The sequence below is a fragment of the Bicyclus anynana genome, chromosome 6 (assembly GCF_947172395.1).
Source record: "Bicyclus anynana chromosome 6, ilBicAnyn1.1, whole genome shotgun sequence".
Classification (NCBI taxonomy): Eukaryota; Metazoa; Arthropoda; class Insecta; order Lepidoptera; family Nymphalidae; genus Bicyclus; species Bicyclus anynana.
In genome coordinates this window covers 12215867-12240707 of record NC_069088.1, presented here as the reverse complement: position 1 = coordinate 12240707, position 24841 = coordinate 12215867, and the positions used below count along the sequence as shown (strand labels likewise).

The 24841-nt window shown below is 40.7% G+C and overlaps 1 protein-coding gene across 1 annotated transcript; it reads left to right on the top strand.

Moving 5' to 3' along the window:
- Window positions 1-63: 63 nt before the first annotated feature.
- On the top strand, window positions 64-23943 carry LOC112055127 (intraflagellar transport protein 88 homolog). The gene is made up of 18 exons (XM_052881998.1): window positions 64-374; window positions 1308-1450; window positions 2236-2362; window positions 2437-2541; window positions 2819-2932; window positions 3031-3244; window positions 3796-3914; window positions 4419-4579; window positions 7299-7545; window positions 8163-8400; window positions 9092-9260; window positions 10645-10747; window positions 11598-11711; window positions 12406-12514; window positions 12746-12853; window positions 14459-14524; window positions 19945-20002; window positions 23727-23943. Exons 1-18 carry the CDS (start codon window positions 162-164, stop codon window positions 23848-23850), a joined length of 2532 nt encoding a protein of 843 aa, XP_052737958.1. The 5' UTR covers window positions 64-161; the 3' UTR covers window positions 23851-23943.
- Window positions 23944-24841: the final 898 nt, after the last annotated feature.

Sequence of the window (24841 nt, the reverse complement as noted above, 5' to 3'; positions counted from 1 at the left end):
GACCAAACCATACATCTTGTGTAGACAAGTCAACCTCAATGTCGTTTCCATAGCGACGGCGTCACAACAAAGTGAAATTTAAGATTTCATACACGCTATTTTCCCAGACGATTGATATTCAGCAATTACATCAAAGAAACTATCGTGATACAGTTACTAAAATGTTAGGATCTAGGTACAGTATGTCCAGATATGGTGCAGAGAAGCCGCCGCGAACTGCGACGGTGATCGACGATGAGGACGAGTTGTACACCGGCTTCAACGACGTGTCCCCAGCTCTGGACACCAGGAGCCTGCGAGATGACCACGCCTTCCAGCCGACCCTGCGCACGGCGGGGATTGGCAGACAAGTGCCCAGCCGGATGGGCACTGGGGTCAGTATAGATTAGCTAATTCGTTCGTAACGCTCCCGATGGCAAAAGCTTTGTATGAGATTAGATTCTCTTTAGTTTTTTTCTATTTCCATACATTTTGTTAGTTTTCGAAGCGATAGCGTTTGTAGAAATAGATTCGACGTGCGACATGGCTAGGCCCAGTATAGAGACTTGGTAGGTAAACAAATTGCAGAAATCAGCCGTCGCCAGTTACCAAGCAAGTGTGCTTTAAAAATAAGTACCTAATTTAATATTGAATGCCTTGATTATAGTGATGCAAGTTTCAGGGTTATAGCTTGACAAATTCGTTCGTAACGATTTGTTACGATGATCCACGCGGGCCGGGAGTGGGGTAGCGATGCCCTGCGCGCACGACTTCATACCCGCACAGTTCTTCCCTCTGCCCCGCGCGTACGACTTCACATCCGCGCAGTCCTTCCACCCCGTCACCCCCGCATATCATGTGTGTCATCAACGAACTTGCTAAGCTATAGGGTGATTTTGAATGTGTGACCTATCACTTACAAGTTGATAGTAATAACCGGGACCGACGGCTTAACTTTACTCACCGACGCGACGTGAGGTGTGAACCCACTAACATCGCAACGGTTACAATTTATTACATAAAAGAAAAAACTCAATATTGCATAGCGACGACTCGAACCCTGGCCTCAATGATACGGAACTAACTGCAGTCAAAAAAAACAAAATGAAAGATTTCGACTCCTTTATTTTAAGGCGGTTAAAAATGTCAATAAGCTCAAATTACTACCTGTTCAAGTCAAAATGGGGACTATACCTTTTCAAACAAAAAAAGAATTTTTGAAATCGGTCCAGGTGTCTTTGAGTAATCGGTGTACATACATAAAAAAAAAAAATACCGACCGAATTGAGAACCTCCTCCTTTTATGAAGTCGGTTACAAATGTGTTAGATGTATCGGCTGGGCACGGTGAGTGTGCGCGGCGGGCCGTCGCGTGCTGGCACGGCGGGCGCGCGTCCCGTCACCGCCGTGCGCGCTGCGGGCTACACCTCCACGAGAGACACGCCCAGCAGGGAGGAGAAGAAAGAGGATAGGTTTGTGTAGCTGTAAGCGAATTAGCGTTCCGGTACGATGCCCCGCAGTAACCGTTAGAACTAAGAGGTATGGGTAGAACAAACTTGTACCTCCTCCACGTACCTGCCTAAGCTCGCTTCCATCTTAGACTGCATCTGCGTCAGGTGAGATCGCAGTCAAGGGCTGACTTATCATTGAATAAAAAAAAGTAAGAGATAACTTCAAATATGTGGAGTCTATAAAGGGGAAGTCCCGCCGTCCAATACAATGTTGGCACATGGTAACCCAGGTATATCCCTGTTTAAAGTATAATCATCATCATCGTCTCAGCCGATGGACGTCCACTGCAGGATATAGGCCTTTTGTAGGGACTTCCAAACATCACGATACTGACCCACCTGCATCCAGCGAATCCCTGCGACTCGCTTGATGTCGTCAGTCCACCTGGTGGGGGGTCGGCCAACACTGCGCTTACTAGTGTGGGGTCGCCATTCCAGCACTTTGGGACCCCAACGTCCATCGGCTCTTCGAACTATGTGCCCCGCCCATTGCCACTTCAGCTTCACAACTCGTTAAGCTATGTCGGTGACTTTGGTTCTTCTGCTTCGATCCTCATTTCTGATTCGATCACGCAGAGACACTCCTAACATAGCTCTTTCCATCGCCCGCCTTGTATTTAAAGTATATGGAGATAATAATATGATGGTATAAATAACGATCTGGTTAAATGATTGGCTTAATAAAAGTATGCTTCTTAAAAAATGTTTAGGTGATAATTATAAATTGTTACGTATAATTTTTTCAGTGTTGAAGACAAAGTAAAACAAATAGAATCCAAAATAATGACCTTAGTAGAAGAGTCGTGCATGTTGAGCGCGCGAACTAACTCAGAAGAAGAGAATGATAGCAAGCGAGAACAAAATCTGAGTCAGGCAAGAAAATTTCCCTTATTTGGTGTTTTACCAATAAACTCAATTTTTACTATACCACATATTATTTTTTGCAGGCACTAGCGAAAGCTCAAGAAGCATCATCGTTGGAAAGACAGTTGATTCGAATGCAGGAGCAATCTAATTTAGGGGACTCTCATAACTTAGATCTAACTTTTGCTGTGAGTAAGAATGATTAGTATTTTTATCCAACAACTAATGCTTGAAATGGACACGTTTTTCGCACATATCTTGTATGTATGTACTGTACTTATAGTTTATTTAATTTTTGACCCCAAAAGGCTACATCGATTTCGACATTCGACGTGGGTTCTGCTTGCTACTTACCTTAGATACAGACGTGTTTATAGTTTATAGTTAATAATAAAAAAAATAAAATCTGAAATTATTATTTTTTATTATATAAAAAGCGTTCTAAGTAAATGTTCTAACTAACAGGTGCTCTGTAATTTGGCTGACCAATACGCACTGAACGAGATGTATACTGAAGCACTCAATACATATCAACTTCTTACGAGGAATAAACTATTCCCGCATGCCAACAGACTGAAGGTATGAGCGAAGATTTATGTTTGTCAATTAAACGTTCTTTACTGTTATTTTACATCACATCAATAGTGCATGCTCTAAATATTTTCATATATTTGTAGGTAAACATGGGAAATATTTACTTCAAAATGGGTGAACATCCAAAGGCTCTGAAACTATATAGAATGGCGTTAGACCAAACGCCGACAGCCGAAAAAGACTTAAGGATGAAAGTGATGCACAATATCGGTCTGTTGCTAGTGCGTATGGGCAAATTCCGCGATGCTGTCACAAATTTTCAACATATTATGCACGAGCAAGGGGACTTTCAAACAGGTACCAATATTTCTCTTTATTAGGTAACCTACTACTATAGGCTAATTTGTAATATTATTTTTCAAAAAATGTGAACTGCGCAATGGAACCAACTTGAGACTAATGGTCTGCGCATACTTGCTATCGGGAGAAAAAAATAATATCTAGAACAGTTCTATTTGCCAGCGCTGACTGAAAAATAAATTCCATAGATAGGTACGATATTGTATGTGACGGACGTTGTTAGCTTATTAGTTGTACCGCAAAATCTACCAGGATTTGCTTATTCCACTAGTGACTTCGCAAAGTGCTTTTTAAAAAGGCGCATCCTGGCAAACTTTGCCGATGATCTTCGATGCTTTCTAGAAAACTCCTGTAGGTAAATCATAATACACCAAAGTCGATCACCGAGCATTAAAATATCACTTACATTAGATATTCAATTGATTTTAAATTACTTTGCCAGTCTTCGCAGATCAGTAGGGTCTTGAAATATTTTAAAGTGATTTATTTGTCCGTTGTGTGTTCTTAAAAATTTGTTCTTTATAAAGGAAATGTTGTTTTTCTGCTAGGTTTACACTTGGTGCTGTGTTCAGTAGCCCTTGACGACGCAGAGGGCGGCAAAGCGGCGTTTCACGCCATGCTCGATGTGGAACCACCCACATATCACCACGATATTGCTATTGATGATGTAAGTTACACTTTTTGAAGTAAAACTCCTTTATGCACGCTTGACTTGGGGTGTAAGTTGGTGAATGCGATACGAAAACTGTACTCGGTTGTATGTTATTAGGTTGCGTGCTGCCATCTACAGGCATAGTGAAACAGTCTTTGTTATTTTAAACTTTAAACAGTACATGGCGTTTTTAGAAAACATTGAAACCATCCCTTTACCCGTAAATTTCAAGCACCTGCCTGAGGCTCATAGATGGGGCTTTGTTTTTCATTACAGTTTTACTTCAGTCGTGTGGTCTAAAGCACGCTCGTGTTTTTCTAATCACCTCAGTCTTGTTTTCAATTAATAATGTTAGCGATATGATCTATAATATTATAAGAGACTTTGGTGTTAATAATGCGTTTCTGCTGAGATAACGCTAAATGTAAAGCTAACGTTGTAAGTAGCTACTAACATATATACTACCTAGAAAGTCCGTGGCTAGTAGCTACTAACGACGCGTGTGGTGTGTCGTTACAGGAGAACGACGCGTACGAGTGCGTGGTACGCGACGTGGTGCGCGGCGACAAGCTGTCGCGTTGGTCGCGCGCCGCCGCTGCGCTCGCCGAGCGCTGCCTGGCGCTCGCCGCCGCCGCACTCATGCGCCCGCAGGCGCGCACGCACCGCGAGGATGACTCGGGGTAATATTAGTAATGGTGTAAAAATTTAAATATAAAATAACTAAAAATATACGAATTAATAATCTGCCTTCCGAACCGGTGGTATAATCTTTAGAAATACTTAGTCAACGTGTCAAAGGTGCGTGTAAACTGAGCCTACTTGAAATAAATGATTTTTGATTTTGATTCTGAAAAAGCTTATAATCATTTAAAAACATTTTTAAATGATTATAAGCTTTTTAATTACGTTTTAATCTTCGTGGGTTTTTTCGAATACATATTTTAATTTTGCTTTTTATATAACAAATAAAGTCAACTCATATACAGGGTTAATTTTCGTAAATTGGCAATAATTTCAGAAATAACTTAGAATCGATAATACTATCGATCTATGATTTCAAAAACCCTCCTTAATTTTGACATTTTTTTAAATAATTTTTCCATGAAAATACACAATGTATGGACATAGTGTATCACTGCAAAATCCAGCCGCGTAAAGATACCTAACTATCGCAAGGAAGCGGCTGGTAAGTAGGTAACTGTCTCTAGTCAAAACAAGTAGGTAGGTGTAGGTCCCACGTGTAAACAATCTTATCGCTCCAACCTTTTCGTCTTGCCGACAACAAACGCACCGCACCGCGGGCGCACGGTACGGGAGAAGGGGAGAGGGCGGCTTTTGTTTTAAATTATTGAATTGAATCAGTCAGTTACGTTCGTGTCCTTGACCTAATTACTGCGCGTGCTTGCAAAGTTTTAAGTTTTTAATTAAGTGACCCGTAACCGTTATGTCTCGATCAGTGTACTCAAATCGAGAATTTTATGAAATGGTGCGCTGTTACAATTTAAGTGGTGAAAGCTTAGTTCGCGCGCAAGTGTTATATCGGACTGAAAGCATACCTCGGCTGCAGAGACAAGGCTTAAACCCCAGGCTGCCATCTAGAGCCACAATTTTAGCGGCAACGCAAAGACTGTTAGATTACGGGCAGTTTACCACACCTAGACATGCTAGTGGTAGAGGCGGCCACAGGCAAATTACACTTCAACTGGAAACTGAAATTTTACAGTTCTTCGAACGTAAACCCTGCGCTAGCACGAACGATGCAGCTCGACGTTTTAGTGTGAGCCAATATTACGTGTGGAAGTTACTGAACACAACGGGACTCCATCCTTACCATTACCAACGCGTACAATCTTTACACGACAACGATGGCCCTGCTCGTGTACGTTTTTGTGAGTGGTTACTTGCAAATGAAAATGTTAATATTTTATGGACTGACGAAGCATTGTTTACGCGCGTAGGAATTTACAATAGTAAAAATGAACATTTTTGGGCCTTGAGTAATCCACACGTCATTAAAAGTAGTTACCATCAAGAACGATTCAGTATAAATGTATGGGCCGGTATAATTGGCAATGTCATCGTGGGTCCTATTTTTATTGAAGGTAGATTAACGGGCGCAACCTACCTGGATATGCTTAGTGGAGTCATAGAGGAGATGTTAGATGATGTGGCACTAAACCTAATACGCAACTATTACTATCAACACGATGGTGCTCCGCCTCATTACGCAAGTGATGTGCGCAATTTCTTGAACAATAAGTACGGTAACCAATGGATTGGACGCGGAGGCCCGGTACCGTGGCCAGCTAGGTCTCCAGACTTAACCCCACTTGATTTTTACTTGTGGGGTGAAATTAAGAGACGTGTCTATGTGGAAGAGGCACAAAGTGTTGATAATCTGCGTGACAAAATAAGTGCAGCCTTTAATGATATTAAAAGTGACACAGAAACACTTAATTTAATAAAAAACAATTTAGGCAAACGTGCCCGTTTGTGTGTTCAACGAAATGGCCTACATTTTGAGCAACTAAATAGGTACTTAGACAATATTAATGATTAACCTGCCTGCAATTATTTATCATCTAAGTAATTGTGTTTTTCGTGTTAAATTGTTATCATAACTTTTTAAAAATATCTAATAATAAAAGACATTACGTACTTTACCCATCTTCTTAGTTAGTTTTTAATAATTGATGAGTGATCGCTAGACACTAGGTTAGTCGTGCCGTGTCGCTAGACACGAGAACCGCACCGGGCGGCGAGAGAGCATTGAACTTGATTTTTAGGTAAGTGCCTACAGCATATTAGACTCATATCTTACCTACTAGTACTCTACCTACAATGTACAGTGCCCTTGAGTTTTTAAGAATTAGGATTTCATTGGGAATTTTTCAAATCCTTGTAACTTAAAAACTACCATGATTTATGCAATAATTTTCAAATTGTATTTTTATTTTGCTTTTTAAATTTAAAATTCAAAATAATGAAAGTCTATGAAAATTAACCCTGTATGTCGGAAAAACCGGGTTGACATCAGAAGCAGAGCAAAACACGCTTATTGAATGGGAACAATTCCCACTAAGAATGTTACCAATAAACCCTCTAGTGGCAGAGAATAGCCTTGAGTGAAGTCCCGAACTTGCGACGGTTGTATGTAGGGTAAATCTAGTTAACAGTTTACTTCTCCACTCAAGTCATTCTCTTTGCCTATCCCAAAATAATCCATGAAGGATCCAACAAAAGGTGTAGACGGATCGAACGTCACGACAAGATTGAGCTAGGCCGCCCCAGCGGTCTCCCACTACTCCCCACCTAACTCACGGAAAACATCGTAGCTTCGACCGAATGACTCAGTCGCGCCGACATAATATGTATAAATAAAATAAGTAATAAAAACAGTGGTACCTCGTGGTGCGTGGAAGCTCTTCGCGGGTACTCGGGCGGAGGCGCGGGCGCGCGGTTGGAGCTTGGTAGCGCTTTGGCAGCGCTGCGGGGCGCTGCAGGGGCCGGCCTGAACTCCAGTGCGGGACCCATGGCGGCCGGGGCTCGAGCGCTGCAGCGGCTGAAAGCGGTCGCCAGGGCGCATCCTAATGATCGAGTCTTACGCGCGGAAGCCAACGCTGATGCCGCTTTTGTAGCATACGCGGTAAAATTAATTAAAATAATATCAATATGAATTAATATAATAAAAGTTATTCATTGAAGTATTATTAAACTATAATGCTTCAATCAATAATGTAGCAAATAATTTGTTGTTGTCGTCAAAATGAAACTTGTGTTGAGAATATAAAACTTAAAGTATCTAATGAGAAAACGTCATATCAATTGTTGTGAGATATGGTGAAACGCGCTCACTTAGAAAATGAAGTGCATATTCATTAATTCTTGACTTGAAAAGGTGAAAAGAAAAAGAAATCAAACCACTTAGTACGCGTCCCAGCGACATAGACAACGTATACTAAAGCCGAACTCCATGTGGAATATTTATCAACAAACAAATTAATAATGAAAGTTGAAAACGTATGTCATACATTCATGAAATGTAATTCAAAACATAAATGTATTAACTATTTCTGATTGTTCTCTACTTATTAATCAGATTATCATTAATTAAAGAACAAGTTAATCAAAATTTTTATTAGGTGTAAAATAATTTACCTACTTATACCCTCCTTTATAATTTGTTTGTTGATAAACATTCCACATCGAATTTGGTTTCAGTATAGTGATATCGCATGATTTAAATATAAATGTGAATATTAGCTAGGCAAATACTCGGAAGCCCGCTCGCTGAGCGAAGCTGCGTCTCGCGACGACCCGTACGGCTGCGCGGCGCGCGTGTGCGGAGCTCTTGCCGAGCTAGCAGCGTCCAAGCAGCCCGCCTCGCCCGGCACAACGCCCTCGCCGCTGCCCACCACACCCGTAGCTGTCAGCGTGGCGGGCCGACTCGCTGAAGCTACGCATCTCGACCCCACTGATCTGATTGTCATGCATGATTCTGGTAATTTACTCGTACATATTGATTTGTCGCGTCGTTCAAAATTGAAACACTCTACAGATGAGACTAAAACTGATTATTTATTTTCTATTCTGCTAGTAATAAGTAAATGAAAACGGTTTGATTTCATTGCATATACCCAAGGGCAGCTATTTAACCTTTATTTTTAAAAATAATTTTTGAACGCTTTTCTATTCTGTGAATGTTGTTCGGCTACACTTTCGCGTGTCAAGTAGGTACGTACAGACTCATCATTCATTCATTAACAACCCATAATCGACTTAAATGTTGAACACGAGTCTCCTCTTAGAATTGGCTTAGCAGACTTCGCACACGTAGAGAATTAAAAAAATAAGAATTAAGAAAATTTTCAGGGATGCTGGTTTCCTCACGATGTTTTTCCTTCACTGTTTGAGACACGAGATATTTAATTTCTTAAAATGCACACAACTAGAAAATTGGTGGTGTATGCCGCGGATTGGTCTCGAACTCTGGTATACCTGATTACTGAGTGGAGTGGTACATAAAAATTACGAACTATTTTTGTTTGAGTTGTGTTATTTTTGTTATTATACATTACCTTACCTTATCAGCCGATAGACGTCCACTGGCCTCTTGCATGGAGCACTTGCATTGCATGTGCTTAGAGGTCCATGAAAGGGGCCATGCATTATACATTATTGCATTATTGCAGCTCTAGCTCTCGAAATGTCGGGTGAAGACATCGGGGCGGAGGCCCGCTGGCAACGCATCCGCAGCGCGGCGGGCGCGGGAAACACGCTGCGTGCGCTGGCGGCGGCCGGCCTCGCACGCACCATCCGCGCACGTAGTGACGACAACGCTGCCTCCGCTGCTGAACATTGGTACGCATGGATAAAGGTCCGTTTATATCTACAGTCATTTAGCGTCCAGACATGTGCCGTGGCAGACTAAATAATATTAACGTATATAGTGCGGCTGCGCAGACATTGACAGACACGGGTCGTGCCCGGTCAGTATTCGCGAAAAGAATATTTTATCTGTGCGGTTCATGTCTGTAGAGTCCTTTTCATGAAACCTGAACTAAAATTGATAGCGCCTTACAGAAATGACAATAAGACTGCCATTACCAGTTGACAATGAGCACCATTAAGACATTAGCGCCGCGTCTGGGGGACTTCTGTCATGAAAAGGACTTTAAGTGTCTATAGCTACCTGCTAGGCAGTGTAAATATACGGTGTATGTGTGTGTCTGATAAGCTACTTGTCTGTGACGCACTGTGTCTGTAAATATAAACGGACCTTAATTAATAATATTATGCTCCTGACGAATTGTTTTTTATTTTTCCGACCACGGCGGCCAATCTCTTGGTGAGATTAATCATGTACACAGGACGTGTTATAGTGCACAAGTGTGTGCGCAAGCACAGGTGCACTCTCTTTTCCCTCACTATCATTGTCCGATGAGCAGGCCGAGACCGACTTCAAAAAAGGGGAAGTTTCTTAGTTCGTCGGTATCTTTCATTTTATTTTATTTTTTAAAGAAGTTTTACTTCAGTCGTGTGGTTGCATAAACGAATTGGTTTATTTAAATTTTTGTTTGTTTGTTTGGTCTGTTTGTTCGAGATAATCTCTGGAACGGCTGAACCGATTTTAATGGGTCCTTCACTGGTAGATACTTTTTATTCCGAATCCCGTGGATCCTGCGAGGTCTGTGGAAAACTGAATTTTACCTGGACGAAATCGCGGTGTCAGCTAGTATTATTATAAAAAGGAGGTATTTGTACAAAGTTATTATGACAGTAATAGAATACATAAGAGGGTGTTTTGGTGACTTCAATTCTTTGTTTAACAGCGTGCACGCCGTCACGCTGCTCGTTGTGTTAGTGATATTTTGCGATAATGTTTTGTAGTGTATTGCACTGGATAACATAAATAAAGTGTTAATGCATTCTGGTAAGTACCTTTAAACCTACACCCAAGGTTACAAGTCCCGGGACCTGCTCGAGATGTTTGTACAATATAAGAATACTAACATCTGATAGTATAATTATTGTCACCTCTACCCACCGCGTGGTCACCGTTCCCGTAGGAATACGTGGATAGCCTTTCTAGATAAATAGGCTATCTAACACTGAAATAATTTTTCAAATCAGACCAGTAGTTCCTGAGATTAGAGCGTTCAAGTAAACCAACAAACAAACTTTTCAGCTTTATATATTAGTATAGATTAGTATCGACTAGTATAGATAATGTAAAATGTTGCAGGTACAGCATGATAGGCACGTGGGACGCCGGCGTGACGTGCGCGCTGGCGCAGCTGCACAGCGAGGTGGGCGACACGCAGAGCGCCAAACATCACTACCAAGATGTGAATATCAATATACCATATACATTATACTTTTATCAATATACATTATATCAATATACCATATTTTTAGCAAACTCAGTACCTAGTGGTTTACAAACAAAAAGAAAACCATCGTCGAACAAAGGCTATGATTCACAACATTTGTCAGGACTACTTAAATAACCAATCAACTGTAACCAAAATAAGACTCTAGAATGGCAGAGAATGACCTTGAGTGAAGTCACGCACTTGTGAACGTTGTGTGTAGGGTTAAATGGCCCTTTAACTGTTAACAAACACTCTCCTTTTCCCCCAAGCAACCCATAAAGAACCACACAACAAGAAATGTGGACAGCTCGAACGCCACGAGCACACTGAAGCCGATCGTACGACGAGCGACTTATATCGCAAGTCGTTCCCGCCAACCGATCGGTACCCCTCTCTAACGCCCCACTCTTTACGAAAACAAGTCGCACCACCATATCAGTCTCAGACTACTATTTTTACAATATATATTATATACGAGTATCACCATACTTTTGGTGAGGGCTTCTTTTCCACTAGTGATTCCACTAGTGATAGTGATAGTGGTTAGGCCTTAAGCGACGAGTTCCAAACTGGCCACGATTCTACCGAACCGTTTCCTCTGATTCAAAATGACCTTTCACATAATAATACCAAATTAAATAAAAATCCAAGAGGTTTTATGAAAAAAAACAATTGTTTCTCTATACCTCTTGCAGAAGACTAATATTACTTTCTCCATGAGACAAGCGACAAGCGCCCCGCTTTTTGTACACTGTAGATCCATACGTCTCGTGTTCAAAGCGTACTCGAAGTTCGGTGCATACTATAATCATAATGTACGCAGGTGGAAGCTGTGTGGCCTTGTGACGTCACAGCGCTGCGGTGGCTGGCGAGCGAGGCGCCGCCCGAACAAGCGTTGCAGTACTACCGGCGAGCAGCCAGACTGCAGCCCAATAACGTAAGCCCTATAGTCTAAGGCTCGTATCAATATACTTTACTCAATATCCAACTTGAAGTTCATGCTACTCCAGAACAATTTTTTTTTTCTTGTAAAGAAATATCTTTTAAATATGACCAATATTCCTGTCATACTCCAACGTCGGAAAAGATTGTGTTAATGTGGGTCGGTAGTGAGTCAGGCTGATTTACCTTGGTTAGCTATTGAGGCCTTTTATTAAAATGTTTATTTGGTGAGGAAATCAACACAGCACTCATGTACGTGATCCTAAGTTGAGTAACGTATTAAAACGGCCCTTTGAACCTGGGAACTGTGATTAGTAGGTACATCGTTATTATAAAAGACAAAAGTATGTCACCCAAAGCTACCTAAGTATAACAAACAACTTTGAAGCATGGTTGCTTTGAGAGTCACGGGTAACAAAAATCAAGGCTTTCAATCCTATAAGTATAAAACGTAACTTTGTCATGATTTTTTTGTGATTATTATCTCAGAATGAATATTCTCTGTTGAAGAGCACTTAGTTTTGTGACATCCTGTAAATGATACCGTTATACATTAAACTGCAATAAGTAAGAAAAATAAAATAATTTTGTACTTGGAAAGTGGGTGATACCAAATACCTTAAATAGTTTTTTGTCGCATACATATGTTACGAATATGTTAGGTCACGATTTCTTGATTTTTTGTTTAGCCAGAATGGGGACTCCTTATAGGAGGTTGTCTTCGCGCCAGTGGCCGTTACCAGGAAGCATTATCCCTTTATAAGAAACTCAACTCAAGATTTCCTGATAATGTTCAATGTAAGTCCTATTTTTATAGCTACATTTTTCAATAATACAAATAGCTAGTCCCCTTTATTCTACACATTGTGTTAGGAGTAAGCACAAAATTAGTCCAAAAGACAATACCTAATTGTTATAAATAAACTGAACCGGTGGAAACATGACGTTTCAGAAATGCTTATAAATAGCCTATTTACCTACTTGACATAAACGAGTTTGAAATAAATGAATATATTTATTTTGAGACAGGTTTAAAGCTGATCGTGAAGTTGTGTGGTGATCAGGGACTGTCAGAGACAAGCGCTTGGAGTCGCGAGCTGCAGAGGGCGCAAGCTCGCCTCAAACAACAAGAAAGAGGTCAGTATATCTAGTGGATTAAGAAACAGGTAAATCTTAGGTTTTTGTATTATATTTTTTTATATTTTATATATAAAAATATATTCCGTATCGGTATCTCGATATTGTGCCAAAAAAGTTCAAGTTCTGGCTGGCGGGAGACTTCGGCCGTGGCTAGATATCAACCTATCGCTACCGACAAAAATGTACCGCCAAGCCATTTAGCGTTCCAGTACGATATCGTGTAGAAACCGGTGTGTATTTTCATTTTCCTCCTAACAAGTTAGCCCGCTTCCATCTTAGATTGCACCATCACTTACCATTAGGTGAGATTCTAATCAAAGCCTTACTTGTAAAGAATAAAAAAAAAACCTTATAGCCTGCGCAAAAATAGTTCTATGTTCTACGTTCCGCGTTCTCTGTTATGTATGTAACTTCAGCACCGTACACGTAGTCTGACCGCCTGCTATCTGCGCGGTGGTATAAAGAGAAACGTTCCACAGAACTCAAGACTCGAGAGCTCAGAATGCCTGGGCTTTTAGCCAAGTTACCCATCAATTCTCTTTCTATAAACGAACACTTCGAAAAATTTAATAATGTATGGGAATAACATACATAAATCCGGTTGATCACGAGACCTTTCGATAACGAATGTCATCCCCATACATGATGTTCAAGATGGGGACATACTTGGAAGACTTACTAGTTTATTCTACCCATACCTCTGACGATTTTTCCGGCAACATACCGGAACGCTAAATCGCTTGGCAGTACCTCTTTATCAGTAGGGATGAACTCGGAAATCCTGAACGCCTGCAGAAATAGGCAACAAATCAAACTAGCATTCTCGCTAATAATATTATAATATGATTTTCAATGATTATGAGATGTTATGTTTTAGTTAAGTGAGAGGAGTTTACGTCAGCGTATAATCGTTGCCATGTTGAGAATAAAACAAAACACGGGTACCTACTTGTTGTTTATTAATGTATCGTCATTCATGCAGCGGACTATATCGCGTGTTGGAGAACGAGCAGTTTTCTCACACGAAACCTTTTGTTTTTGTTTAAATGGTACAATGGTATCAAAAGTGAAAACATTATCGCCAACTTTGAACCCAGATACGGATAATTTATGTTGATGACGTCAATTACATGACACAAAACGTTCTCAGAATTTGGATGCTGTTTTTGCTCACCTAAATATTCATACTCCGATAATATACTTATAGCTAGCAGAACAAGAGCTTATGTGACCTTTACCATTTCATAGCTAAAATGTTGTCAGCCCATGCTACTACCAAAGGTAACAAGACACATACATAGGATCGGGAGTTCCAAATAATAAATAATTTGTAATTAGACCCTAGAATGAATGTAATTGGTGCATAAATTGAAAAATATGCTTAAAAAAGTGCTTTGAAATGAAAGACTTCCTTTGGTTAATTCGAATAAAAATTAGCGAGTAGATCGAATACCTATTTTTAATCTTTTTTCAAATAAATCTAGTAAAAAAATAAAAATCTCGTGTCACGGTGTTCGTGGTTACAATTCTCCGAAAGGGCTCGGCCGGCTCGGCCGATTAAATGGTTTGTTTTTACATATTTGGTATAAATTTTATCCACAGTGAGTATGACGTCAGCAGGCAGCGGATCTTCGGGAGCGAGCCAATCGCCTGTACAACAAATCCAAGGTATTATGAGTTCTATCTCTCTTAGTTAAACACTAAGTTCCCGTGAATATTTTTTGTTTTCATAGATTTTTTTTCATATTCTCTACAAGTGACTCTACCTTGACTACAATCTCACCTGATGATATGTGATGATGCAATCAAAGATGGAAGCGGGTTAACTTGTTAGAAGTAGGATAAAATTCAAACTCCTTTCAACTACATATTAACTACATATTACCGCAACCGATCTACCCTACCTACCTAACTAACATTTTTTACTTAGATTAATTTTTATTACACCTTACTTTTTTGTTTATCGCATTCTTTATTAATTTTAACTCCATTTTACAATATGATTATCAGTATGGCCACTGTTGATGTCAGGGAACTTTTTATATGTGTGTGTAACCAGAAATGACTCTAAAAGTGGCACACAGATGTGAGATAACCCATCTCGTTATTTCTGGTATTCTGTGGATTTGTTCGTATTATTTATCAATTCACTACATAGTTCCAGTGCGCCACTGGTTCTCTATCCCGTCGAATCGCATACGTGGTAAGGTGGAGTACGTTTGGCTGGTGGGAGGCTTCGGCCGTTGCTAGTTACCACCCTACCGGCAAAGACGCACCGCTAAGCGATTATCATTCCGATACGATGTGTAAAAACCGAAAGGGGTGTGGATTTTCACCCTCCACCTAATAAGTTAGCCTATTAATTTCTCCTTTTGTTATCCACACTTAATATCAGCGTCTGTACTTGCCAACTCGAAGCAATATGTTGGGTTTAATACCGCATTTTGTAATAGATAATGAGGCTCATACAACAGATAACGATATCATGGGTTCTCAAAGTTCAATTTGAGAAATAATTTGTTTAGTTTTACAGCAATTTGTACTAAAGATTTTTATATAAGTGGTCGGTATCATTTATATAGCTTTTATTTTTGTCGGTTTCTATAATCTTCTAAAAACTAAAAAAAGGTCATAAGGAAGCATTGGATAGTGTTATTTATTAAAATTACCTACTGTTGTGTGTAGGGTTAAAGACGTCTTTGACAGTTAACCAACACTCCCCTTTTCCAATCAAGTCACTCCCCCCGCCTATCCCAAGCAACCCATAAAGAACCACACAACAAGAAAATGTGGACGGCTCGAACGCCACGAGCACACTGAAGCCGACCGTAAGACGAGCGCCTTAAATCGCAAGTCGTTCCCGCCAACTGATCGCTGCCCCTCTCTAAATCCCTACTCTTTACGGAAAGAAGTCGCGCCACCTAGCCTCGGCACGTGCCAACAGGAGATCGAGCGACGTCATATCCGTCTCAGACTACTATTTGTTATAACACATATATCCTAGGGTAGGTAGGGTGGATAGATGTAAGAATTTTCAGCATAATACTACCCGACATGTGGGCTAACAATTCAAGCGCTGTGCTGCCGACGATGTGGCACAAAGACCTCAGATAAACGTCACCGGATTGAACTGGATCTCATATTAATATAACTTGTTGTCTTGCTGGTGAAAAACAATAACTGATAACGTTGGGTCAGCGCTTACTTATACTCGCTAATGGTGGATGTTATAAATTATTCATATTCACAATAACAAGTGACTGTTATAAAAAGTTCCACTGCCTTCTAGTACAGTCATTCTATCTAGTTTAGAAACACTTTTATATTGTACGCAGGGAACTTTATTAAGTCGCCCAGACATCAAAATTAGGATTTTGACAGCCTCTGTGGCGCAGTGTCATATGCGGTGAATTTTCAAGACGGAGGTCCTAGATTCGATCCCCGGCTGTACCGCTTCAGGTTTTCTTAATTGATCCAGGTCTGGCCGGTGGGAGGCTTCGGCCGTGGCTAGTTTCCACCCTACCGAAAAGACTGCCAAGCAATTAGCGTTCCGGTACGTTGTCGTGTAGAAACCGAAATGGGTGTGGATTTTCTTCCCCCTTCTAACAAGTTAGCCCGCTTCCATCTTAGATTGCATCACTTACCATCAGGTGAGATTGTAGTCAAGGGAAAAAAACATAATAATTCTCTCTCACTCTCTCTCTCTATTGGCCCATATTATCTATATAATTAGAATGACACTCCAACTCTTAGTAATAATAATAATTATTGTGGACGCGACTTGGAAAAAAAAATATTTTCTTTATAATGGTTTATTTGGTTAAAAGTTTACCAACTAAAAGAGACTTTTTTCAATTCATCATCATCATCATCATATCAGCCGATGGACGTCCACTGCAGGACATAGGCCTTTTGTAGGGACTTCCAAACATCACGATACTGAGCCGCCTGCATCCAGCGAATCCCTGCGACTCGCTTGATGTCGTCAGTCCACCTGGTGGGGGGGTCGGCCAACACTGCGCTTACTAGTGCGGGGTCGCCATTCCAGCACTTTGGGACCCCAACGTCCATCGGCTCTTCTAACTATGTGCCCCGCCCATTGCCACTTCAGCTTCGCAACTCGTTGAGCTATGTCGGTGACTTTGGTTCTTCTGCGGATCTCCTCATTTCTGATTCGATCACGCAGAGATACTCCTAACATAGCTCGTTCCATCGCCCGCTGTGTGACTCTAAGCCTTCTTATGAGGCCCATAGTTAGCGACCAAGTCTCGGAACCATTGGTCATCACTGGCAACACGCACTGTTCGAAGACTTTTGTCTTCAGGCACTGAGGAATTTCGGACGAAAAGATGTCGCGAAGCTTCCCGAATGCAGCCCAGCCGAGTTGGATTCGACGGTTCACCTCTTTCTCGAAATTGGACCTACCTAACTGGATCATATGTCCTAGGTATATGTATTCGTCAACAATTTCGAGTGCAGCGTTCTCAACTATAACTGGGTGGAGCGATACATGAGCATTACACATTATTTTTGTTTTGCCCATGTTCATTTTCAGGCCCACCTGTTGAGAAACGCTGCTGAGGTCATTGAGCATGGTACTAAGGTCATCCAGAGTCTGTGCCATGATGACTACATCATCCGCGAACCGCAGTTGAGTGATGTACTCGCCATTGATGTTCATGCCAAGTCCGCTCCAGTCCAGAAGCTTAAAGACGTCTTCCAGTGCGGCGGTAAATAGCTTCGGACAGATCACATCTCCCTGACGCACTCCTCGCTGCAACTGGATTGGCCTCGTAGTCTGATCCTGAATACGGACTGACATAGTGGCGTTTTCGTACAAGCACTTCAACGCTTGGATATACCTGTAATCAATTCGGCATCTCTGCAAAGACCTTAGCACAGCCCAGGTTTCCACCGAATCGAAGGCTTTCTCATAGTCCACAAACGCTAAGCAAAGTGGCTGGTTATACTCGTGAGTCTTCTGTATAACCTGCCGCAGCGTATGGATGTGGTCTATGGTACTAAAGCCTTTTCGGAAACCGGCTTGTTCGGGAGGCTGGAAGTCGTCAAACCTATTAGCGAGACGATTCGTAATGACTCTCGAGAACAATTTGTAAACATGGCTTAGCAGCGAGATGGGTCTGTAATTCTTCAGCAAGGTGTTGTCACCTTTTTTGAAGAACAGAACCACCACGCTCCTATGCCACGCCTCAGGCGTCGTGCCCTCGTGAATGACGGAATTGAACAATCGCTGAAGGACTTTAAGTATCGGTTTTCCACCCGCTTTCAGGAGTTCTGCTGTGATTCCGTCCTCACCTGGCGCCTTATTGTTCTTCAGGTGTTTGAGAGCCACACTAATCTCGTATAGGCTGACGTCCGGGATATCTTCGGTATAGTGTCGGGTCAACTTGGCTCTGGGGTCTTTAGCCAAATTGGCAACAGGCTGCTGAGTAGTCGTGTATAGCTGTCCATAGAACTTCTCGACCTCACTTAATAACTCGGGCTTGGAAGAAATTAGATTACCGTGTTCGGTCTTCAAACGCGTCAGCTGCCTCTGTCCAATAGACAGATCTCTGGCGAAAACTTTCGAGCCTCGATTATTTTCAATCGCATTTTTAATACGCTCGGTATTGAAATTTCGCAAGTCGCTGGTTTGCGACTTAGAGATCTGTCTACTGATTTGTCGGTATTTTGACGCATCTGCTGAAGACTGTAATCTCATTTCTTGCCTCTCTTCCATGAGTTTAAGTGTTTGGTCCGAGAACTTTTTGGTTCTTTTCGCACGGTGGGTCTTATAGAACTTAGACCCAACGGAATGGACAGTTTCCACGAACCTGTTGTTCAGATCGTCCACAGTTTCGCAATTTGCTAGGCAATCAAAGCGGTTCTGCAGTTCTAGTTGAAAGGACTCGGGGTTTTGAATATGGGCACGAGTAGGTCGGAGCGTAGACTTCACCAGTCGATACCGTTCCAGCTGAATGTTGATATTCAACGTGCCTCTAACCATTCGGTGATCGCTACCGGTTTTCACCCTATGGATCACAGAAACATCGTTGAATATTTGCCGTCTGGTAGACAAGATGAAGTCGATCTCGTTTTTCGTGGAACCATCGGGGCTCATCCAGGTCCATTTCCTGTGTGGTGGCTTCTTGAAGAAGGAGTTCATCATAAAGAGGCCCTCCTTCTCCATGAAGTCAGCCAACATTTGGCCCCTATCGTTCCGTTGCCCATATCCAAATCGTCCCACTTTCAACTCTGAACCGCTACGTTCGCCCAGCTTTGCGTTAAAATCCCCCATCACAACATTGTAATAAGAGTTTGAGGCATGTATGGCTTTAGAAATATCCTCATACAATACCTCTACCTCCTCGTCGGGATGTGTCGAGGTCGGTGCGTAAACCTGTATAACCTTCAACGAATACCGTTTGGTAATTCGGAGGACCAGGAACGCTACCCTGCTCGACACACTCTCGACTTTTACAACATTGTTCACGAGGGACTTGTGAACGATAAATCCGACACCACCCTGGGACTGTTGGTCGCCCTCCCGGTAGTAGAGCATGTTGCCGGATTATCGAGCCCTCCCCCTCTCTTCGGACTTTAGACAATCCTATGATATCCCAGTGCAACTTGCTCATAACTTTTTCCAGCTCGATGACCTTTTCGTCGGACCTCAAAGTGCGTGCGTTGTATGTTGCCAGGTCTAGTCGTCGGGGTTGGCAGCGGAATCTCTGCCGGAGATTCTTAACACCCCTTGCCCCGCCGTTACCATAACCGCTGCCAGAGCCAGGAATAGCGGGGCTGCCGGGGACTAGGGGCTGTGTTTTGTTTTTGCCGTCCATACAAAGTTTTGCCCAGTACTGACCACGCTGGGCATGCGGGTTGGTCAGCGCAGTGCTAGATTACTCGCGCCGGTGTCGCTGCTGCCCGACACCGGCCTGAGGCATTTCGTAATCTAGCCTGTGGGAATGGATATACCGCCATTCGTCGGTCGCCAGTTTTTTCAATTAATATATTGAAATCTAAAGTAATTCGAGACAATTACGTGATGTTATAACTTACCAAAAATATAAATAAATAAATTTCAGGTTTATCCCGAGGCGACAGCGCAACTGGCTCATCCGGGTCTGCGACACGAGCGCGCACGTGAGTTTGCACACACGTTTTAGGCTGCCTATCCACCAGAACGGAGCGAGGGAGTGTAGCGGAGAAACGAACTAATGCGGAGCGGAGTTGCGTGCTGTGTCTGTCCACTGGAGCGGAGCGAGGCTGCGGAGCGAAGTTTCCCGAAGACTTCCCGCTCCGCTGCCCCGCACGTTTTTAAACTAGATCGCAAGTCCCTGTCCTGATTTTGTGCAATCCTATTGATTAATATTTCTCTTTGTCTTGACTCCGCTGCCTGGCTCCGCTTCGTTGGAGTGGCAGCCTTAATTGATTTAATTAAAACAAATTCTTCAATTCAAATAACAAAAACTGATTCAAGATAGAAACAATCGAAAAATCCGAAAAAAAAAATATCTTGGTAACCATAGGGATTTTTGGAAATCTATTCAAATTAATTTTAGATAATTAGGTGGTGCATCTACCATTTGCGTTTTATCCATTAATTACGGGACGGTATATACATTATGCATGCATCAATTAATTAAAAAATCAACACTTTCATCGACAACGTGCGTCATGACTCCACTAATAAATAATAAATTATATTATTTAAGTACTTAAGTATGAAGTTTAAATCATGCAGATGATAGAATGAGTAGAAAGAAATATATTCCTTAAAATCAACGGGACTCGTCGTATTTGTATTTATCCAAAATATACCACCATTTGAATTATCAAACTTTGTTGAATGTTTTTTTTGCTGTTATGACGTACAGTGTCGTTTTGGTGACAGATAACATTGTCAGCAACTATATAAGTATATAGCCTGAACCAAGCCGTTTGTATAAAAATTATAAACGGTTTATTTGTCGAGTTCTATTTAAAAGTTATCAGAGGGCAAGTAAAATGTTATCAGCGAACTCCAGTTTTAACTGATAAGTTTTATACGTGATTTTTTTCTTAAGTACATTATCATTTTGGGTAATTTCAACTGTAAACAAAAAAATGAGTATCTATGATGATTGTGTTACATAAAGTATTTTAATTATCTATGCAGACTACGTTATTGTGTACAAAAGAAAACGTGATGAGACAAAAATTATATCACAATTAAAATTCACATGTTCATTCAGATGATAGGCTTTACGAAGCGGAGTCGAAAAGAGTGTTGTATTGTATTGTTCTATTAGAGAAAGTACTTAGTTGGCAGTAGGTATAATCCAGTTGCAGTTGAATCTTATCCAAAATAAACTGAATATATATATGCCTATGGGTTACCTACGTCATCTTAAAGATAAAATGTAAATTAGTGGGTAGTTACGATTAGAGTTCTCGTCAATACAAATTTATCAAGCCCAAACACAAGGTAGCTACTGTGAACCGTCGAGGAGTTCCCTTAACTGTCCTTCGTCTTCATCACCAGACCAACAATGCAGTTACAACCCGTATAGGCAGAAAGTTCTCATCAATACAAATTCATCAAGTCCAAACACAAGGTAGCTACTGTGAACCGCAGAGGAGTTTCCTTAACTGTCCTTAATCTTCATCAGCAGACCAATAATGCAGTTACAACCCGTATAGGTAGAAAGTTCTCATCAATACAAATTTATCAAGTCCAAACAAAAGGTAGCTACTGTGAACCGTCGTGGAGTTTCCTTAACTGTCCTTCATCTTCATCAGCAGACCCCTAATGCAGTCGCAACCCATCTAGGTGGAAAGTTCTCATCAACGCAAATTAATTAAGCCCATACAAGAGGTAACTGCTGTAAATCGTTGACGAGTTCCGGACTCCATCATTAGACTGACTCCAGACCTTCATGAAATTGTATTGGTTTATATAACTAATATAAAATTAACAAACGCACTAGTCGTCTCTACGATTTTCCAAAGTTCCCCTCGATTTCTCCAGGATGCCATCATCAGATCCTGACATGAAAAAAAATTGGGACCACCCGGAAAGTAAGTAAACCCTTCCAAACAAAAAAGGATTTTCAAAATCGGTTCACGAACGACGGTTCACAAACGACTTTGGAAGTCGCTTAAAAATTCTAAAAACCTGACTTCAAAACATAATGCAATATCCTAATCATAATTTTCAGGGTAAAACAACGTCATACAGTCCACATAAATATTAAACAGTTTTCATTCACTTGTTAATTCCAATTTCCGAGTCGTGAGGTTCTAATCTATACTTATAATAAATCTGTAGAGAGGTCAATTCTGTACATGAAATATATTTCCAAAATAACTATCAGGGGGTGATTAGTGATCGATACTGATACCAAAAATGCAATCAGTAAAATTTTTGTCTGTCTGTCTGTCTGTCTGTCTGTCTGTCTGTCTGTCTGTCTGTCTGTCTGTCTGTATGTTCTTTATAGAAACAAAAACTACTGGACGGATTTTAACGAAACTTGGTACAATTATTCAACATGCTCCTGGGCAGGTTATAGTATACTTTTCATTACGCTACGATCAATAGGAGCAGAGCAGTGAAGAGAAATGTTGAGAAAACGGGAGAAGTTACTCAATTTTTTAAGCTTCCGTCGCGTGTACAGCCTTAATGGTTAAAGCTACATAGAAATCATGTATGACGGAAATGTTCTCCTTAAAATTATCTATAAAAACACAACTGCATATATATGTCTATCTTTTATGGTTGACTCACAATAACACGTGTAACTCCCGATAGCTTAGCAGTTCGGAGCTTTCTAATTATATTTGTCTACTCTTATGTTTATAACACTCATCACTCATCACTAATAAGAAAGTTAATATTATTACCTATTCAATAAAAAAAGAATCATAAAAATCGGTAATGAAACACCAAAGTTTTACATGAAATACGCTAAGCCATCGCGCGTGAATATTAATTCATGCTTTACGGATTATTTTTGTGTAACGGTTGCCGCGCTCGACACGACTCGCGGTGGGGGGAATAAATAAAGAAGTGCAGCCTTAATGAGTAGGGTAGGGGTAGGGTAGGGGTAGGGTAGGGTAGGAGTAGGGTAGGGGTAGGGTAGGAGTAGGGTAGGGGTAGTGTAGGGTAGGGGTAGGGCTGGGGTAGGGTAGGGGTAGGGTAGGGATAGGGTAGGGATAGTTGAAAGTTTACAACGACTTTCACGCGGACGAAGTCGCGGGCGTCCGCTAGTATGTAAATATGATTTATTCAGATTAAGTATTGCGCACTTGATATTAGTAATATACTAAGAGCCCGTAAACCCTAGACCTTCGTCATTTTATAAAAGCTGTTTGGTTAGCTCATGCTCTTACCATAAGTAAGTGCGGTAGCCAATTATGGAGTTTGGTAGCTTTGTGTGGTAGCAGGTTTTACGGATCCTGACCAACCGTCTAAGTATAAAGTGTATTTTTTTTTTCATGTTTTCCTCGGCATAATATGAGAAATTATATTCACAGTCGCCCATCACTTAGCTTCGCAGCAACCCTTCGAAAAACACTATTTAATTTGAAATTTCAAGGGTCTCTAGCGAAGCCAACTGTCCGGCGAATGGGGATATCCTTTCTCTTAATATGCCGATAAAAATATAAAAAAAAATATACTTTATAATGGTTGAGAGTCTGGACACCACACCACATCGCTGGCTCTTTCGTCGCTATGGAAGGAGATAGCGATATCTAAGAGAAAGACAATTATTTCGTGGCGCACATCTTGGGCTGATATATGATATTCGTAATTTTACTGTAGGTACTAGAAAACAGAGTATAATATTATTAGACGTTGTATTACGATTTATAATTTTCTTTCTAGAACTACTCAAGAAACATTTGCCTACGAAGCTATGCAACCAAAGTCGCGGTCACTCGGCCGCTCGGAGAGCAAAAAGAAACATCTGGAAGAATTCGACGACGATTTACCTTTACCCCCCGAGTAACTAGTAAGTTTTTACTCGTACATATAAGGAACATACATTTTTGTATCTTTGTTACGTGAATAAAATAATTAAAAGTAATCATTGTTTCAATTAATTTCAATACAAAATTAGTCATTTACTTCAATTAGTAATGCCTTTAAAATAAATTAGGTAATAAGTCCATTTTTTTTTTATTGAACTGTGGACTATTCTGGGAAAAAAGTAAAGTTGGACATAGGGATGATGACAGTTTTTTAAATTGTATATAAATTAAGAGTATACTAATAGCAAAGCAATTTTGTAAAAGTAACAGGGTATCTGCGATCATTACTTTCGGAGCTACAGGGATTTAAAGGGTCAGATTTGCGGCGCTGCCGCGGATCCCTGAAAAACGCTCCATACAAAATGGCACGATTTAGTGACGTCGTTGGCTCGCTGATCGTTAGGTTTGTATAGGCGTTCAAACAAAATTACTAATATCTTTGTTATTTGTGCCTTTATGTTTATAGTTAATTATTGAAAAATGTCACATTTAATGTAAGGAAGCTAAAACTGTATGAATTTTCATCTAATTACGATAAAATATTTTTAATAGATTTTGAAATTTTATTATCTCATTTATTTTGCAAATATCCAGACAATCGCTGCTTTTTATGTATAAATTAGTTAACATTGACCTTATTTACCCGAATGTATCATAAAAATCAATATATTCAAACCTAGTCATCCCCATTATCTGGTCCCATTTATCATAATAAATTATCACTATAACAAAATTCATCACAATCGGTCCAGCGGTTTAGCACGGCTAAAAGATGAAAAGAACAGACATATATTTATAATATTAGTAAAGAAGTACATATTGTTGTGTATAAAACCTATTGAACTATGTTGACGTTAAGAATTTTATTTCCTGGTTATTAGGTACAAATGGTGATTCCGTGACAATTTGTAGATGGGAACCAAACATCCCTGACCTTTTAGCGTCAATCTTCTTACAATTGTCCATAAA

Bases quoted from the DNA above. Each gene is read 5' to 3' on its own strand.
- LOC112055127 (XM_052881998.1), top strand. From the start codon at position 162: ATGTTAGGATCTAGGTACAGTATGTCCAGATATGGTGCAGAGAAGCCG. The intron at 2,542-2,818 runs GTGAGTAAGAAT...TCTAACTAACAG, and splicing joins ACTTAGATCTAACTTTTGCT to GTGCTCTGTAATTTGGCTGA. The intron at 20,003-23,726 runs GTGAGTTTGCAC...TTTTCTTTCTAG, and splicing joins TCTGCGACACGAGCGCGCAC to AACTACTCAAGAAACATTTG.